The following is a 20,240-nucleotide window of genomic DNA, read 5'->3' on the forward strand; positions in this document are numbered from 1 at the left end:
AAGACATTTTTCAAAAATTAAATATGTGCAATTCTTCTAAACATATTTCCACATCTATCATGCTACACTAATAAAATTAAAAGTCTAACTCCCCATCACTTGAATTGATCATCAGAGCATTGACATAGTAAATAATTTTTATTTTTCCTATTTTCATAGACTCTTATATGATTTTGACAGATCCCTGGGAGACACTTGTTTGGAGGAGAGTTTTCAAAGTGATTTTTTTGTTTGACCAAATCATATGCTTTCTCATAGCAAACAATCTGCACAATAGGATGGTTTTCTCTACACTTTTCAGTCAATTGTGTGACTCAAGATATAGCCTGCTATAGGATATCATTAGTGAACCCTGACTATCCCCTTGCCATGAACTCATCAAAATTGCCCTCCAAAGTGAGTAGAACCAAGAGAATATTGTACATAGAACTTTGAATCTAGGTTTCCTTAACTTTGAGAGCTGTTCATAATCTACTCTGTCACATTAATAATATCAGTTGAGGTATAAAACAGAGATGCTCACTCAAAGTGTCTGCCACTCTAATATATAAAGTCAAGGACTTTAGAAGCCATCAAGTCCAACCCCTCATTTACAAAGGAGGAAACTGAGATTTGGTTAAATGACTTACCACAGGTCATACAGCTAGTAAATGTCCAAGGAAGTATTTGAACTTGGGTTTTCCTGATTCCAAGTCCAATATTCTATCCATTGCACCACATTGGAGTCTGACATATGATTCAAATCATAGAGGGGTTTTCTATAGATAGTGGGCTTCTCTTACTTGATTATAGCATTGTTCTAATTTCTTCCTGACCCATCTTTTGGCTGATAGTCAACTTTACTCAAAAGAGTTTGGCTTAGCAATGCACACAAGAAAAAACAAATGAATAAAAAATTCCTATTGCCAAGACTGTGATGTACAGTTGGATGGACAACCCATAGGTTTGGTCTATTATGTCTCCTTAAGTTATAGAGATGACCCTATGCTATTAAAAGCTATGCCAGTAGCGTCCAAGTTATGGCAGGTTCTACCATGTAAGAAAGATTTCAAATATGGTCCTAGGACCAAGTTCAAAAAGGATCAACATCAGTTGCCTAGTCAATTGATGATGAATTCTAAGATCATGGCAACCCATAAAACAAAGAAATATACAAATGGCCTTCATATTGTGTGGCCTTTTTCCACTTCTGCAGTATCTCTGGCAAAATAGTTGAAAAGTGGGCAGAGAGTGATAAAAATCATGAAGTTTCTTGCCCAACTATAACTTTAATTTAGCTCCTGCTACTCCAAATGTCAGGTCCAAAGGGTGATCAAACTACCAGAGGAACTGAATTGTATCATTTTAACTCTCTTTCTTTGAGTGAAACCAGAAGGCACAAGTTGCAGTTAAATGTAAGGTTGGCTCACAGATTTTCTTTCGAGAGACAAATAAAGGAATTGGGCAGAATTAAATTTGTAATGCATCCAAAGGCAACAAGAAGCATCAGTTCATGAGATATTCAGTAATCTCATATCATGGTACTCAAAATAAATATTTGGAAAAAAAGGCCACCAGGAGAATAATTGAGGCTTATATACCACCATATGTTGGAGAAGATAAAGAGTTAGAAAAATTCCATGAAGAACTAGATCTGAGATCCTCCAAATTAATCAGTATATACTTTGATACTTGCTGCCTTTCATGTAAAGGTAGATATAGATAAGGATAGTGAAAAATATATTGGAAAATATGGATCAGAAATAAAGATTGAGAGAAACTAGAGACTTGTAAACTACACAGAAGCCTGATACTTATGCATTATAAAAGCCTCATGTTTATACATTATAAATACTTTCTCAGAGAATATCTTATTTTCAGGCTCTGGAAATAGTAAGTATTGAATAACTTTGTCAAAAAATGAAAATGAATATATTTTAGTAGACAAGAAGTGACTCATTTCTGATGGAGTCATTTCTGAATCAGCTATCATTGTGTTACATCAAGAGTCACATCATCACCGCGTTAGAGCAAAGGTTAAAATTTCTACAATGCTAGAAAGAAAAAGAGAAAAGAAGAAAAGAGGATATGTAATGAATACACTAACTTATTAAAAAGTTATTGATAATAATAAATAAGATATTGAGGAGAAAGGATATAGACACTGATTAAGATCATTTAAAACAAAAGTTTAGCTGATATAAATTGATGACTTTAATGAGGATATTTTTTAAAAGCCTAAAAATGCCTTCACTAGGAAACATTTAATTTGCTTGCCACCATAAAGAAATATAGTAGCCACGGGCATTACTGATTGACAATATAAATTCATTGGAAAAATCTTGAAGGATAGAAGAATAGAAGAAGTTATGAGTAGTTTTGCTTTATAAAACAGAAAAGAAGTATGTGTGGGAAATGAAGTGAAAATAAGTTTCTTAGAGACTTAATTAAATAACCATCCTGAAGGCATTTAATGATGAAAATGAAATAACAGCAAAAGGTAGATGGAAATGATTTGCAAAAATTTTTGCAACTAAACTTTTTGGCTATCAAAGGAAGTAGAACTATAACCTTTAGACTTTAACTACACTGATCCTGAAGTGCTCATTGAATAGATATACGTGACACATAAAGAGAACAAATATACCAAAAGTAACAGGATTGGACTAATTGTACTAGAAGAGATCCATGCTGGAGTACTTGTGTAAACAAGTGTGAGGGCATTAGGAAATCAATTCACAAGGTACCTGAAGGAAGTGACTATACCTAATCTTACTCAACAACTTTCTAATTATTCTTATTAGATGAAGCATGTAAAATAAGGAGACATATGATCCCTAAAGGTATTCTTGATGGTCATGTTGAAGAGGGATTTCTTATAGATGGTGAGAAGTATTCGAGATGCTCCTGTTTGGGGAGGATGTTGTGGTTGCGCAAATCTTTGGAATAGTACATAACTTCAAAAAATCCATACCTACTCAAAACTACTCAAAACCATTCACACAAGAAAAATAAAATGGATGAAGCATTATCAGATTATGAACAGGAGTTGTTATGGAATTTATCCTGCTTATTAAAGTATATATGAAACATATATTGCAAATGAACAATAAATAAGATGAGCCCAAAATTTAACAGGAGGGTGACAATGGATTGAGTTGTCTTTGGAAGATTTTAATCACCCTGAGACTTTCAGCAGTCAACAAATATTTACTCTGCTTACATGATAGACATTGGGCACCCAGAAATACAGGTCCGTATTGTTACTAACATTACTCTGCTAGTGTAGCTGCAAACCATGTTCTAAAGGTATTTAATAATTATAAATGCTTACCACTCAGAGAGAAGTAGAAGTAGATATGAATAGACTATAATGTATAATAAATGAAGAGCTGCAGAGAAAAACCGGAATAGGAAATATCATCAAAGAAATTATGCTATGCAAGAAGAATCACTAATTATTATAATTATATATTATATATAACATATATAATTATTATGTAATTATAGTTATTATAATAACTTGTGTTCCACTAGATTATTCTTGATATCAAGAGAAAATTAAGGTAATCTCCAGCATACTGGTTAGACTACTTGTGGCAAACTTATAGGAGAAAATGGACAAGAATTTCACAAAGTGAGTAGGTTGCAATCTTCACTCTGTGAGGAAATATGCACATCACTGAGATAACAGATCAATTATTGCAAAGCCATATGACTGACAGTAATGGAATACCACTATCCCAGAAAGATTAAAGTTGAGAGATCACACAAAATGCAATGGAGAAGCATGTGATCAGCATGAGTAGAATGCAACATGTTAGTGATGAAGAATTGAACAAAATAAGCAGCATAGAGAATATATATGTTTTATATATACACACATATGTATATATGTGTATATACACATATATGTATATATATATGTGTGTGTATACACATATATGTGTATATATGTGTGTATATACACATATATGTATATGTATATGCATATATATATATATATAATATCTCCAGGAGATATATAACCATAAAAGAAGATGTGCTGGTCACAGAACAAGAATAAAGAATAACTGATAACCCATGTGCTCCATTGTTAGCCATACAATGGCAAGAAACACAAGGAGGACCCTTAGTTTGTTGCATGCATTGGTAAAAATTCTGCAAGATTTCTTGTAGGATAGACCCACTTTGGGGAATTTATATAGTTAAGTATTTATTTATATATTTATTTATTTATATAGTTATTTATTTATTTATATAGTTAAGTATATAGTTAAGAATCATCAGAGTTAAAAAGGCAATTGATCTGGTTGATTTCTGAAGCTCTTCTCCTTTCTAAATCCTTGAAATTTGAGTTAACGTTTTCAGTTCCTTGAATCCAACAAGACTGAAGCTTTTGAGCCTAAACAAAAAAGCTATCTATATAATGACAGCAATATAAATGAAAAGATCTCTAAGAGGAAGTTGAACTCTTGAGTTTTGAAAAACCAATATTGGTCCCAAGGAACAGATAAATGCAATATACTTCCTTTCTCATAGCAGAGAGCCATATAGAGCAGAATGTCATATATATTGTTAGATATGGTCTTTATGTTCATGTTTTTGTTTAACTGTTTTATCTTTGTGACAGGGTTCAATCTGGTGGGGGAGGAACTTTTAGTTTTATGTATGATTGTGATAGAATGACAAAAATTTTTTTTTTTATAAAAGCGGATCCTTTGCAATAGTAAAAGGCATTTACTCAGCATAATAGTCTGGTATGGGTTGCATATAGAACACTGAACTGTCTGCTGATATCTATAGTCACTCAGTAGAAGTCAAGATGATTGAGAGATTACTGTTATCTCTTCCCCATCATGGGGATTAAGGGCATAGTAGCCCCATGATCTGGAAAATCCATGTAAAATTTTTCGGTCTTCCCTGCATAACAGAAGAAGTCTTAACTATGATTACATAAAAAAGTAAAATATGTTGATATTATACAATATTGTACATATATTTTATGTATTTATGCATTTTTAAACCTTTTCTGTGTCTTCTGCGAGCCTTTGCATTTAGTCTGCAGCTTTTTCAAAACTCCCTGCAAATTCCGATTTAATTTCTTATGCTGACCCACGGCACATCAAAACTATAATGGGGAATGCCACGAAGTAGAAAGGATAACTGCATTTGGTTGTTCCAGGGCATCTGGGAGGTTCTTGTGACAATGGATCAAATGCCTCTGTTCTTAAGAGATTCATTTTTGTCCTTTTATTTATTTCTATTGGTTCTTCCTTTCTAGGAGGAAAAAGTGAGAAAACAAGTGAGACTATGAACCTTTGGTCCTAACCTCTTCTCCTAGGTGTGAGGGAAGAGAGGGGCAAGTAAGACTGGGAAAACTGGGTCCTCTTCAGGACATCCATGACATTTAGTAAATGTCATGAAGCAGATGTGGTCCTCGAGCTGAGAGCAGATAATATTAAAGGGCAGATTGCCAAAAAACTAGTCACATGGGTCCACTTTTCCTGCCAGAAAACTCTAAGAACTCAGGGCTGATACATTTTGTGGCATTCTGCCATGGACATCATTTCTCCTGCACTCAAGTGCCTCTGAAACTTTCCTTCTTTTTATTCAAACATTTAGGAACAGGCGTGAAATTTGATGGATTCAACATCAATACCTGCAGAGAAATGATTGGCCTTTTGGATGTATCCTTTCAGTGTCACTTTCTCTTGATTTGTAGGAGAAAAGAATTTAAAGCTGGAAGAGATATCAATTTTCTAGATGAAGAATATACCTGAGAGAAACGAAATGACCTTTGCAAGGTCACACAGATAGTAAATATTAGAGCCAGGTTTCAAACTCCTGTCTGGTGCCATTTCTATTATATTGTGCTCACTCTTTTTTTCATAGCCTCTGACCTCTGTCTAATTTTCCTCCAAACCCCAAAGTTATGAAGCAGGTAAAATTTGTCCTGGGGAAAAAAGCTCTTTCCCGGCAAAGCTGCCATCAGATCCTTAATTCACATAAAGGTATAAATGATTGATAATAGATTAATGTATTGTAACTTATGTAAGGGATGCTTTCATTTGAAAAGGGATCAAGATCTTCAGCTAAAGAAGATCATGTTGTCGAGGTAGAATTTCAGGAATCGGCCAGCAGCCGGAGGAAGATGGGGATGAAGTTGGTACCATATTTTCCTCCAGCTGCCATATCTCTAGGCTGTCAGTGATTATTCCCATCACTGTTCTAGTATCCTCCCTGTTGGTTACCTCTGCAGAAAGCATTGCTGGACTGACTGCAGAACTAGACCCTAAAAACTTTTGTAGGCACATACAGAGCCTGAACTAGTGTGTTTAAGACACTGAGTAGCATCAGAGCTTAGAATTGTTTATCATGGGATGGAGGCTGCAGCATCCAATCTGTGCTTCCCTCCAGCAACCACTCAGCAGGCAGAGCTGCATACTCTCATTACCATCAGCTTCTCCAATGTAATTGGTATTCAGCAGAGCTGACTCACACTGGGGAACACAACAGGCAAGCGAGCCTTCAAGTCTGACAGCAGAGCCAAGTCCCTGTGTCTACCTGCCTGCCAGCCTGGCTGCCTTCATGTTCTAAATGAGGGCTTAGTCAGCATGTTGGGTCTCAGGATACAGGGCTTTTTGGTATTTGCATGAGATGAGGGACTTCAGATATTCCAGAGGCTGAGCTAGGTATCTGGGTTAGATAAGGGGTTTATGCCTGACAATTTTGGGTCCAAGAGGAGGGCTAATCTCTTAAGGGAAAATTAAATCCTAAGGACAGTCCCTGGATTGGGGCAGTTGGAGTATTAGACAATTAGAACAGGAAGGGAGCTTCAAGATCACCAAATTCAGCTTCTTACTTTGGAAACTAGGAAAAGGGAGAAGTAGATTAGTGAATGTGACCTGTCCAAGGTCATAGAGTTAATGAGAGGCAAAACTCATCCTATCATATTATACTGTGGACACTATCCTTTTTTCATTTTTTAATTCATTAGCTACAGTTTAATGTAGTTTCTGGCTAAACAGGCTAACGGTAGACGTTCTAAGTGCAAAATAAAATGTGCAATTCTGTTGTCATTAAGAGATCATGTATAAGAGTGCCCTTCTCTGAGTAGCCAAGTGTGAAGGAAACTGAGGCAGTCAGAAGTTAAGTGACTTGCAGAGACACAACTAGTAAGTCTCTAAGTCTATATTTGAATTCAGGTCTTCCTGACACTAAGTGCTTTCCATTATCTGTTTAAAGCTAATATCCAATCAGTTTTGCCATTACTATAGGAATGGCACATTAATCTGCTCCCTTTTAGCTTTGCTCTGTGAAGCTCTACTCATCATTTCTCAGTCTTTCCATTCCAGATATCATTTTCCTTATATTTGTCATCTTTTCCATTAGAACGTAAGCTCTCCGAGAGCAGAGGCTGTCTGCTTTTATGTTTGTATCCACAAGGTTAAGCACAGCACTCTGCTTATAATTGCTTTTTTATTCCTTCATCTAGGAATAAAGCTCAGAAAATTGAGATTTTTTGTCTAAAGTCAAACAGGTAGTAAGTAAAAGAACAGATATTTGAATCCAAATCCAGTGTACTCTTCTCTATACAATGCTGTCCCCTTTTTTATGGCTTCATGTAACTGTATAGAAACCTTTAGTCAACAATATAATGAAAATGCATCTATATAACAAGGTGGGTATTCATATTCAATCAATCAATCACTAAACATTTCTTAAATATCCACTATGTGCCAGCCACCCCCCATCCGGGGATACAAAAGGAGAAAGGGCTTGCCTTCAATAAACTTACAGTCTAAACAAGGAGACAACATGCAAACAAATATAAACAAAGCAACATATATATGGGATAAATAGGAAATAATAAACAGAGGGAAGGCACTGGAATGAAAAGGAGCAGGGGAAAGCTTCCTGTTGACAGTGGAATTATAGCTGGGACTTAATAATAAATGCTTGTTAATTGAATAAGAACAATTTACCATGTGTTATTAGAGAACCCCTACTAGGTTTGAGTAGTTGTTATTAGAAAATAATATAGGGAAGAATTCTTTTCAAGTGCACATGCTTTCTCTCTCTCTCTCTCTCTCTCTCTCTCTCTCTCTCTCTCTCTCTCTCTTCTCTCTCTCTCTCTCTCTCTCTCTCTCTCTCTCTCTCTCTCTCTCTCTCTCTCTCTCTCTCTCTCTCTCTCATGCTTATACTCAAAGGTACCATTCTAGTCTTAGAACTATGAGAAGCATGAATACCCTTTTCCTGGAGCTTTTGGGAGCCATTTTCATGGTCCTAGATGTCTCTAGTCTCTGTACCTTTCCTTCCTTGAACCCTTGTGCCTCTTAACTTAATTTTTGCATCATGAGAATTTTCAGGCTATTGACAGTATATTCCTTGCTTTGCTACAAATAGCTCCTTGATCTATGAATCATCCCCATCAAGCCAGGCCTGCCGGTGTAGCTTCCTTTTAAGGGCTGTCTGATAGACAAGCATTAAGCAGCAACCACTTGCTCTTCACATTGGCATTTGCATCTGCTCCTCAAGAGCCCCCATGATGCTGTCTTTTCCTATCTTACAGGTGTTCTCATTTTAAGTGTTTTCCATTAAGCTGTTTAGGCAGTTTGTAGTATATCAAGGATTGGCTCCACACTTATTACCATGAGTAGCTGTAAAAACACAATTTTTTTCCCCTCAAGATTGAGTCTCCCTATCTTGCCCAAGTTGGAAGAGCAATGGCCATTAATGGACCTCTTTCTACTGCTTTTTGACATAGGAATTTTGATCTCCTTTATTTCCAGTCTGGGTTGGTTCACTCCCCTTTAAGCAGTTTAATAGTCCCCCATGATCTCTGGGCTTACCTTATTAGTGCCAAAATAATGGACACCTGATTGGCTTAGTGCACTGTAGCTAAGAACTCATGAGATCAAGAGAGCTGCCAGCTGTAGTCTCCTTAGTAGCAGGGACTATAGGCATTTGCCATCACAATCAGCCCACACCCATTCTGTTCTTGAAAAGGCTTCCTGGGTATCTTTCATAATTAGCAGACAGATAATTGTGTTATTGGGCATTAGCACCTTCATATATTAATAAAACAAGTCGACCACTGCTGTGGAGCTTTTGTACCTCATGAAAGCTGATGACCTTGCTCCACAAATTGGAATTGCTGCCAACAGATTAATTGGAATTGTGTAATTTTAGATCAGGATAGAGCTCTGGGCCTTGAGGTTAGTTCAAATACAGCCTTAGACACTTATTAGTTGAATGATCCTAGGCAAGTCACTTAACCCTATTTGCCTAAGTTTTTTTCATATGGAAAATGAACTGGAGAAGAAATGTCAAATAGAAGACATTATATTCATGACTGTCCATCTCTTCTTTGCTTCCTTGTAGGTTATTTTTTTACTCTCTGCTGAGCACTTTAAAAATGTTCAATGTATTTTATTTTCCAAATATATTAATATATTTCCCTATTCGTCATGTTGTGCAAGAAAAATCAGACTAAAAGGGAAAAAATGAGAGAGAGAAACAAACACAAAGTAAAATCACTCCAGTATTTTATCAAGGAAACCCCAAATGAGGCCAGGAAGAGTTAGACATGATTGAACAATAACAATTTTAGACATAATGTAAAGGTCTTTTAGCTGCCCTCATTTCCCTAGAACAAATAAATTTTTAGATATTGCTGTGTCTTCTTGGATCTGGGAGATAGGATGGCAAGGCACAAAAGACAAGTTCAATTCCGTTTCTGCTTGTTACCACCTGTATGACTGAACACAAGTCATTCTATCTCTTTGGGCCAATCGTCAAGATATCTAAACCCAAACTTTTTTTTTTAATATTTTAATCTTTAAAATATTTATTTAAAACTAAATGCAAAATAAGAAAAAACAAAATAGAAAAAGAAAGGCAGAAAAAAGGAAAAACAAAACAAAACATTGTTATGTGTCCAGCAGAACATCAGGAAGATTTTGATATATGTAACAATAAATTTCCATTTCAAGAAAACATATGTAATAAAAGAAGATATTATATTCATGACTGGTCATCTTTGCTTCCTTTTAGGTTACTTTATTCTCTGTTGAACACTTAAAATTTTTTAAAATAATATTTTATTTTCCAAATACATTAACATATTTCCACATTTATCATGTTGTACAAGAAAAGTCAGACCAAAAGGGAAAAAACATGAGAAAAAAGAAACAAACAAAATGTAAAAGTACTATGCTTTGATCCACTTTCAGTCTCTATAGTTCTTTCTCTGGATATGGATGGCATTTACTATCTCAAGTCTATTGGAATTGCCTTGAATCACTGCATCACAAGTCCATCACAGTTGATCATCACCTATTTTTCTTGTTACTGTGTACAATGTTCTTTTGGTCCTGCTCATGTCACTCAACATCAGTTCACATAAGTCTTTCCAGACTTTTCTGGAATCAGCCTACTTATGATTTCTTATAGAACAATAATATTCCATTACATTCATATGCCGTAGCTTATTCAGCCATTGCCCAATTGATGGGCGTTAACTCAATTTCCAGTTCTTTGTTATTTTAGAAAGGGCTGCTACAAACATTTTTGCATATGTGGGTCCTTTTCCTTTTTTTTTTTTTTTTATGATCCCTTTGGGATACAGAGCCAGTAGTGACACTGGTAGATCAAAGGGTATGCACATAGCTCCAAATTGTTCTCCATCACGGTTGGAGTAGTTCACAACTCCACCAAGTAATGCATTAGTGTTCAGTTTTCCCACATGCTCTCCAACATTTATCATTATCTTTTTCAGTCATCTTAGCCAATCTGAGAGGTATGAAGTGGTCCCCCAGAGTTGCCTTAATTTGCATTTCTCTAATCAATAATATAAATACTATAATCTTTGTAGAATCTTTCTTACTCTTCCTCATAATTTGTTTCCCCTTATTTCTAACATCTGCCATAACTCAGTGAGGATCTATGTGCTGAAAAAATACTTCCAATCCAAGTTTAGGTATTTGGGTAGGTGTCCAATACTTGTATGGTGGTGATAAGTGGTGCTGTTCTGTTAAACATGGCTTTGATGGCTTTTATTCCCTACCTCCTCCCCCTCTCCCCCATATCTCTTTCCTAGATGAATTACTTCTTCCCTTGGATTAGACTTTCTGGTCACTCCCCAGACTCTTCTGGTCTGGGAGAGATTTTCATCTTGAACTAAGCCTGGGGAAAACAGTGCAGAAGCCCCATCTCAGGTCTAGCCCAGCTAGTCACAGATCCCTAGTGACTGCTGACTTTTCCTTTGCCTAAAGGGATTCTGGTACAAGTATTCTCTCTCTGCCCTTGAAGTTGTAAAAACGAGTCAATAACTCTCTTTTTTAGCTCTGAACTCCTAGCCAGTGAATTTTTAGCAAAAATCATTGCCGCTTCAAAATTGCTATCCCTCTCTCTCTCCTCCTCCCTTAGGATGCAGACCCCCATCTGGTACATTCACAATAAGTACAACCACATTAGTGATGCTAACGGTTAAGTATTTATCTCAATTGCCAGCTTAAGTGGTATAGTAAACATTTAAACAAAGAAAATAACAAACTGTAAGAAACAGATTTTCCTGCTTCCAGGAGAAAGACTTCATCCTCCATTTAGAGAGGAGCAAGAGAGCCTAAGAGGGGAATGGAAGTGATGTGGGGGTGGACTGGAGAGGAAATCTCAGACACAGGATTCATCTTGACATGTCTAATGTATGATCTGCCCACACAGTTCCAGTGCTGGAGTCTTGAGATGATGATCTCATTGTGCTCCTTCCCTCTGTGGCTTCTCACTGGTTCTCATGATTACTTTCTGAGCTATTCAATTTTCTTCTTTTATCTCCTCTGTTCAGTTTTCCCTTCCCACAATGCCAAAGGAGAGGAGGGACTAGTTTGTCAGTCACATGGTCAGGGACAATTTTTTGGGGGGGGATTTCAAGGAAAGAAATGCTAGGGGAATTCCTGCCTAACTAGTATTCATCTTCAGTATTCCTAGTTCCTAGTTACTATTTTTGTCTTGAGCCAATTTGAAAGACATAAAAGAGATTGATCTCAAGCTGACACTTGATAGGATGTTCTCTCCAGAAGAAAAAAAAAGTGGAGTTCTTGACTTTAGTCTGATTGTTGTTGTCTGAACTTTGTCCTTAACGTGTCCAGAATAATGGGACAGGTACTTTGGGACTTGTAGAATTCAAGACGTTATGGCTGAAGATTCGGAAATATTTGGTAACTATTCATTTAATTCTTTCTACCTCCTTTAAATATTCTTCCTTCGGGGAAATTAGTGCAGTGGATGGAGCATCAGCCCTGAAGTCAGGAGGATCTGAGTTCTAATGTGATCTCAGACACTTAACACTTCCTAGCTGTGTGACTCTGGCTGGGCAAGTCACTTAACTCCAGTTGCCTCAGCAAAAATAAATAAACAAACAAATGAATGAATATATATATTCTTCCCTTTCCAATCTCAGCTTCTCATCCTGAAAAGTCATCCTTGTGTTGTTCAAAGGTTAATCTAGGTACTCAATGCTTTAGTTATAATCACCACAGCATTTGTATATGTTACAGCTTAAGATAGGATAAAGAGATGAAAAATTAGGGACCAAAATATCAATTCCTCAAAAACAAAGCCTCCACCACCTCAGATTAGTAGTGACTATCTTATCTGGTGTTCAGGACAAACATTTGCCTCTGTTCCTTAGCCCTTTTGGGAAAAATGGGATATATCATTGAGGGTAGAGGAGAGTATGAACTCCTGAAAATTTCACAAAGGATTATTTTCTGTTTGTCATTTCTTTTCTGTTTTAGGAGATCTACCAGGAAGTGGATGCTAATCACTCAGGGACCATCAATACCCATGAGATGAGGACAGCCTTTAAGAAAACAGGTGGGGACATGATCTCTGGACAGGTCTTGAGACCCCGAATTCCAAGTTTAAAATTGAGGTACAAATATATTGTGATTATTGATGGATTCATCATAAAAATCAACAGAACAAGAGGCAACTGTCTAGCACTTGTTGAAGAACAAATGCTGATATTTTAGTAGAGTTTCTTCTACCAATGAAATCATGTGTCTGGAAAAAAAACAGCATAGATTTTATATAAAGCATGGTACTAGTTGCCATATCACTTTATGTGGTTCTAAGAGCTTTGACTTTTATCAGGGTGAGAAATCATAGTAATTTTTGGACTTTATCATCCCTATGGTTCTGTTGTGTGAGGAATCTAGAAAGAATGCCTGGTACTTATCTTCTTATCTCTCCCTATCTTTACTTTTATAATATGGATATTAAAAATACTCAGATGAAAAATGAGGAAGGACATGCTAATGAATCCAGACCTCTTTCTGGAAGTTTAATTAATAGGTTTGAATTCAAGATTTTATGGACCTTAATCTGGAGATTTCTTCTGAATCATCAACTTAGTGCCTTTCCTGATCTTCTTCCCTTCTCCCCAGCTGCTAGTATCTGCTTTCTCGGCTCCAATCACATTGTATCCATTTTATATATACCTAAATGTATTCATGGGGCAACTCAGTGGCACAGTGAATAGAATGCCCAGAGTCAGAAAAATTCATCTTCCTTAGTTCAAATCCAGCCTCAGGTACTTCTTGGCTGTGTGATCCTGGGTAAGTCACTTAACCCTGTTTGCCTTATCTGTAAATGAGCTAGAGGAGACAATGGTTAACCATTCCAGTATCATTGACAAGAAAACTCCTATTAAAAATGGAGTCTGTCCTTTGCAACAACAACAACAACAACAAAATTCGGTTCTGCACATATATATTGTACCTAGGATATACTATAACATTTTTAATATGTATGAGAATGCCTGCCATCTAGGGGAGGGGGTGGAAGGAAGGAGGGGAAAAACTCGGAACAGAAGGGAGTACAAGGGATAATGTTATAAAAAAATTACCTATGTATATATACTGTCAAAAATGTTATAATTATAAAATTAATAAAACATTTTTTTAAAAATGGAGTCTGGAGATTTGGACATGACACACAACTGAACAACAAAAGTATGTACATGCTATCTCAATCCACCTAGATGGTAAACTCCTGGAGGATGGGGGCTTTCCTTATATCCCCAGAGCTTAGTGTAGTTCCTGGAATATAATAGGCTTTCAGTAAATATTTGCTGATTAATTAATCAGCATCCAACTTTTCTTGACCTTCTGGGATATCTGTTTGATCACAGTCTGAGCTTTAATAGAATAGAGTTTAATAGAAGCCAGCCTACCCCTTGACTCCCAACAAGTTGGGCTCTGTCCAGAATCACTAAAAAGGAATCAATAGGACACATATAGCAACAACTGGAAGGGAACCAATGCGTGACCAGTTGGTCTTCTGATTTACAAATTTATGCAAAACTATAATAAAGTTTCTCTGTCCTCCTCCTTCCTCATCCCCTTCCAGTCCTCGGAGAGGGTAAGAGCAAAGAAAGAATTGTCTCATTCTCCCAAACTCATCTCCATTTTTGTCCCTCCAGGTTTTACCCTCAACAACCAGGTACAGCAAGCAATTGCTGTGCACTATGGGGACAGCACTCTCAGCATTTCCTTCGACAGGTTCATTGCCTGCATGATACGTCTGGAGAGTCTCTTCAGTGAGTTGTCCCTTTTCTTGTTCCACTCCCCATTTATCTCCAGTCAGGGGGTGGGTAGGAGTGACAATGTCTTGAAGCAGTACTGCCACTGTATTTGTGAGGCTTACAGGTCAAATTCGACTATGAAATTTTCCCACCAGTTGGCGAGAGACCACAGGGAGAAAGAATTAAGTATGGAACAAGTTGGGAAAATATTGTATGTAAACTGGGGTCACTGTGACTGCCTTATCTTTCAGAAGAGTTAGTCATCATTTATTCAACAAATATTTACTTAGGCCATATATCTGCATATGTACATGTAGATATATGAGTGATAAACACATAATGTTGCTATTTAACTAGCTGCATGTCTTTGATCAAATTACTTCTCTTCTACGGAGCAGTTAAGTTTCCTTATCTTTTTTAAAAAAAGGAATTTATATAAGGAACCTACTATGTGCCAGGTGATTTTTATCTCATCTGTGAAAGTCTGGGCTAGATGGCCATTAAGTTCACCTTTAGTGAACTTTAGTAGTTTAGTTTCTATGATCTCTCCTCCCTTGGAGCTTACAAGTAGCTCAGGTACATTCATGACCTCTTGAAAAACACTAGAAAGATGAATCAGGTTTTTCACAGGTTCAGAGCTAGAAGAGGCCTTAAAGATTAGGGGGTCATGTTTTAATATTACAGATGAGGTAATGGGGGCTTGGAGAGCTCAGCCAACTGGACCAACATTGCAGGTAGTAGATCGCAAAGTTGAGATTAAATTTCAGGATACAGAGAGTCTAGGGAGTCTAATGTAACCTGGATGGAGTATGGCCTTTGCTTCCACAAGCTACTTCTTGAAGGTGGGATGGAAATCAGTGAGATAGCCAATACTCAGGCAGTCAGAGAGAGGCAATGGTACCAGATAATGCAACCTAGGCTTTGACGTTAGGATTGACTAGACGAAAATGCAGAAGAAGCTTTTGAACAGGCAGAAAACTCCTTGAAAAGTAGAAGGTCAGCTTTGCCCCTAGATTGAAGTTGGAAAAGTCTGCAGTTATGGGGAAGAAGGAAAAAGGACCCTGCATGACAGTAGTGGTATGGGTGGCTCAGTGGCCTTTCACTAGATTTTTAATTACATTTTTTCTTTAACCTTTTAGAAATATTCCATCTTTTGGACAAAGACCAGAATGGCATTGTCCAGCTCTCGCTGGCAGAGGTAAATGGGATTAGGTTTGTGGTGCACTGCTTGCCAACAGCACTTTGAGACCCGTGGATGAAAAGGGATTGTATAAATCCGTCGTTCTGTTTCTATTCCATCCTTATCTTAATTGCAGAAGTCAAACCTGCACATTTTGGTGAGGATAGGATGAAAAAGGCTGGGACTAGGGCTTTTCTCTTCAGCACAGATATTTAAATTGCATGCACTTTAAGCAAAGGCTTTTAAAAATTGTATTTTATTTTTCCAAATAACATGTTAAGATTATTTTTTCTCTGAGGCAATTGGGGTTAAGTGACTTGCCCATGATCACACAGCTAAGAAGTGTTAAATGTCTTGGGACCAGATTTGAACGCAGGTCCTCCTGACTTCAGGGCTGGTGCTCTATGCACTGAGTCACCTAACTGCCCCAATAGTTTTCAACATTCGTTTTTTGTAAAACTTTGTTTTCTAAATTTTTCTTCCTCCCTCCTTTATCTCCCTCCCTCCCCAAGACAACAATGTGATGTAGATTAAATATATGCACTCTTTTAAAATATATTTCCATATTTGTCATGTTGTGCAAGAAAAATCAGACCAAAAGGGAAAAATCATAAGAAAGAAAAAAACAAACAAAAAGGTGAAAATACTATACTTCAATTCATATTTAGTCTCTATAGTTCTCTGTCTGGATGAGGATGGCACTTTCCATCTGAAGTCTATTGGAATTGCTTTTCAAAGAGCCAAGTCCGTTACAGTTGATCACATAATCTTATTGTTACTCTGTACAATGTTCTCCTAGTTCTGCTTACTTCACTCAGCATCAGTCCATGTAAGTCTATAAGTCAAATTCTAAGCCATATACGATGGCTAGGTGACTTGATGGATACAGTACCAGGTCTAGAGTCAGAAGATTCATTTCCCTGTGTTCAAATCTGGCCTCATATACTTGCTAGTCACTTAACTGGACAAGTCACTTAATCCTGTTTGCCTCAGTTTCCTCATCTCTTAAATGAACTGGAGAAGGAAATGGCAGATCACTACTCACCAAATCTATGAAAAAGAAAAAAATTATGATAAAAAAGAGACAGAGAATATTATGAAATACAAAATGATAATTTTGGTTACATTAAATTAAAAAAGTTTTGTGCAAATAAAATCAACATAACCAAAACTAAAAGCTGGTGAGCAATTTTTTCCATTAAATGTTTTTTGATAAAGGCCTCATTTCTAAAATATATAGAGAATTGAGTCAAATTTATAAGAATAGGAGTCATTCCCTAATTGATAAATGATCAAAGGCAGTTTTCAGATGAAGAAATTAAAGCTATCTATAGTCATATAAAAATTCTCTAAATCACTATTACTTAGAGATATACAAATTATAACAATTCTGAAATACCACATTAGAACTATCAAATTGACGACAGAAAAGGAAAATGATAAATGTTAGAGAAGATGTGGGAAAATTGGGACATTAATACATTGTTGGTGGAATTGTGAACTGATCCAACTCTTCTGGAGAGCAATTTAGAACTGTGCCTAAGGGTAATCAAACTGTACATACCCTTTGATCCAGCAATACCACTGAGTCTGTATTCCAAAGAGATCATAAAAAAGGGAAAGGATCTACATGTACAAAAATATTTATAGCTCATCTTTTTGTGGTGACAAAGAATTGGAAATCCAGGGAATGCCTATAAATTGAAAAATGACTGAACAACTCATGGCATATGAATGTAATGGGATGCTGTTATTCCATAAGAAATGATGAGTAGATAAATTTCAATTTCAGAAAAAACCTGGAAAGTCTTCCATGAATTGATGCTGAGTGAAGGGAGCAGAATCAGGATAATATTATACATAATAATAGTAATACTGTGTGATGATCAGCTGTGATTGACTTAGCTCTACTCAACAATGCAGCGATCCAATACAATTGCAAAAGATTCATGATGGAAAATGCTATCTACATCCAGAGAAAGAACCATGGAGTCTGAATGTAGATCCAAACATACTATTTTCATTTTTTTGTGACTTTTCCTTTCTGTTTCTTCTTTTACATGACTAATGTGGAAATGTTTCTGTGATTGTACATATATAATCTATATCAGATTGCTTCAGAAGAGGGGACAATGAGGAGGGAAAGAATTAGAACTCAAAATCTTATAAAATGAATGCTGAAAACCCTCTTTATATCTAAATGATAAAAATAAAATACCATTAGCAAAAGAAAAATAAGTAAGTGGTGGAACAAGGACCCAAGGGTGTAGTTCCCTAAAGATGCAAAATAAACAAATAAGATCATACAGAATATAATGAATATAATGTTCTGCATGGGGAAAAATGTTAAAATGTCAATCTAGGGAGCTGGTGTACATTTTCTTAGTGTGAAGTTATGGTAGAAGTGGTTGAATATATCGATTATTTCGATTTTACGGAAGAAAGCATTGTTCTTTTTTCAACAAGGCTTCCACTTGGAATAAATAGTTAATGTAGAGGCAGTGGGACCAGGCAACTGGGTTTATTGGTAATCAAAGTCAAAGGATCCAAGATAAATTACATCATCACCATTTGCTTCATTTTTTAAAATTTTTTTTGCTTTGGTAATAGGAATAATATCATCCACTTACTGATCTGAGTCCTAAAACTTCCTTTTTGAGAATGCCAAGAAAATTGATGGAGGGATAGCTTTGGGATTTTATTGACATCTTACATCATAATTTTAAAAGTATTTCAGAAGATCTCAGTTGGTACAGAGATATGGTGTGTCTAAGTCTCTCTCTTCTTTTTGGTGGATCTATGGCGTTAGCAATATTCCATTGAAGGAGCTGTTAGTTTCTTATCATTCACTGAACAATAAACCACACAGGTAGCGGATATATCAAAAACTCATGTCCATTTGTGGAAGGGAGAATATCTTTTAACAAAAAATCATGTCAGCTGCCTTTGAAGGAAGTGGTTTTATTCTTTAAAAAACAAAAACATCATTCAAAAACTTTTTGGTTTTGCACTGTAGTCACTACCTGAGAAAACTATCTCTGTAACAAAGTTAAGCAAAATCAGTGGTAAGGGAGACCACTTATGCAGCCTTCAGCTCCTCTAGCTCCTCATTTCTGTCCTGTGAAGAAACAGACATGCTTGATGAAGATTGCCATTGCAATTAGACCTCAGTTATCAATGAGTGTTTTTTTCATGGTGGGTTTTTTGGTGATACCTTCAATTCCTGTCTGTTTATACCAATCGCCTCTGTTTCTCTGAATTCCTCAGAGTTATCATTTCTTACAGCACAACATTATTCTATGAATAACACAGATAGAATGACATAGTTCAGTCTTTCTCCAACTGATGGGTACCCATTTTATATTCATTTTTTTTCCTACCTCAGAAGTATTACTATGAATATGGTAATATGGTATAAATGGTAATGGTCTAACCTTATTCTCTTTCTTTTATAGTGGCTATGTTGTGTGCTAGTCTGAGCCAACATCTTGGATACCCCGGAAGTTTCTTGTGTGGATGCTCCTTTCTACTCCCTTTCTCCATCTCACATCATTCAAATTTCACATTCAAGTCATCAAATTAATGCTTTTGTATTGTAGTAAATTTGCCCTGACCAACTATCCCAGAGCCAGTCTGTTGCACCTTCCTTGTGCCTTCCACCCCACTCCTTCCCAGCATTCCAAGGATTAACTTGGAGAGCTTTGAATGTTTTTTTTCTCTATTGCCATTTGCTTCAGCCCTCAGTAATTGTATTCTCCTCCACCACCCCAACCCACATCCCATTTCATTAAACCATTTAGTATCAATTAGCTTTTATTAAATGATATTTACTTTAAAGATATAGCAAGAATAGAACATTTCCCCCCAACATCTTGGGGTGCACTGATTTCTTTATTTTACCCCAATCTCTGGGGAAAGTAGAATTTTCTATATAATTCTGATCTCACTACTCATGTGCTTGTCCTTCTTATAATAAATAACTTTTAAAAAAGTTGTTCTATATCTGTGACCTCAAATTGTTTTACACAAGTGGGTCAGGAACCATACCTTTCCTCCTTCTCCTCTCCACCTCTCTTCTCTCATCCACCTTAAAACCAAACTGTTTGAAACCTAGATCAATGATTGCGTCAATGAAAAGAGAGATGCAAAGAAAAATACACAAAAAATGGTTCCTGCATTTTCTTAATGAAGTGCACCAAGATTTTCTAGTTTAGAGAAGAAATGTGTTTGAGAAATGAGATTTCAGTGCCGTGGAAAGATTGACAATATAGTTAGTTCCTTAGAAAAGTCTCTGGTTGGAGATACTGGAGGACTACCCATAGCTGATCAAATATGGCTTCCTTGCTCTAAGAGAAGGGAATTGATATTTTGATGCCTTAGAAGAAAGCAGTGGGCAATTAGGGGAAAATGGGTTTTTTTCTCTTTGCTTCTGACTTTTTGCCAGGAAAAGTGAAATAGTGAGTGTATCAGCACTTGCCAAGTCTGAAAGTA

General features: G+C 36.4%; 1 protein-coding gene across 1 annotated transcript in view; it reads left to right on the top strand.

Moving 5' to 3' along the window:
* The window catches only part of CAPN8 (calpain 8), a 109,423-nt gene extending 89,802 nt beyond the window's left edge, over positions 1-19,621 (top strand). The window contains exons 16-21 of the mRNA XM_074265534.1: positions 5,605-5,669; positions 12,132-12,200; positions 12,780-12,858; positions 14,468-14,584; positions 15,709-15,767; positions 19,205-19,621. Of these exons, the coding sequence (XP_074121635.1) occupies positions 5,605-5,669; positions 12,132-12,200; positions 12,780-12,858; positions 14,468-14,584; positions 15,709-15,767; positions 19,205-19,228 (413 nt within the window). The 3' untranslated portion in view covers positions 19,229-19,621. The remainder of the gene's footprint in view (positions 1-5,604; positions 5,670-12,131; positions 12,201-12,779; positions 12,859-14,467; positions 14,585-15,708; positions 15,768-19,204) is intronic.
* Positions 19,622-20,240: the final 619 nt, after the last annotated feature.

The sequence above is a fragment of the Sminthopsis crassicaudata genome, chromosome 4 (genome assembly GCF_048593235.1).
Source record: "Sminthopsis crassicaudata isolate SCR6 chromosome 4, ASM4859323v1, whole genome shotgun sequence".
Taxonomy (NCBI): Eukaryota; Metazoa; Chordata; class Mammalia; order Dasyuromorphia; family Dasyuridae; genus Sminthopsis; species Sminthopsis crassicaudata.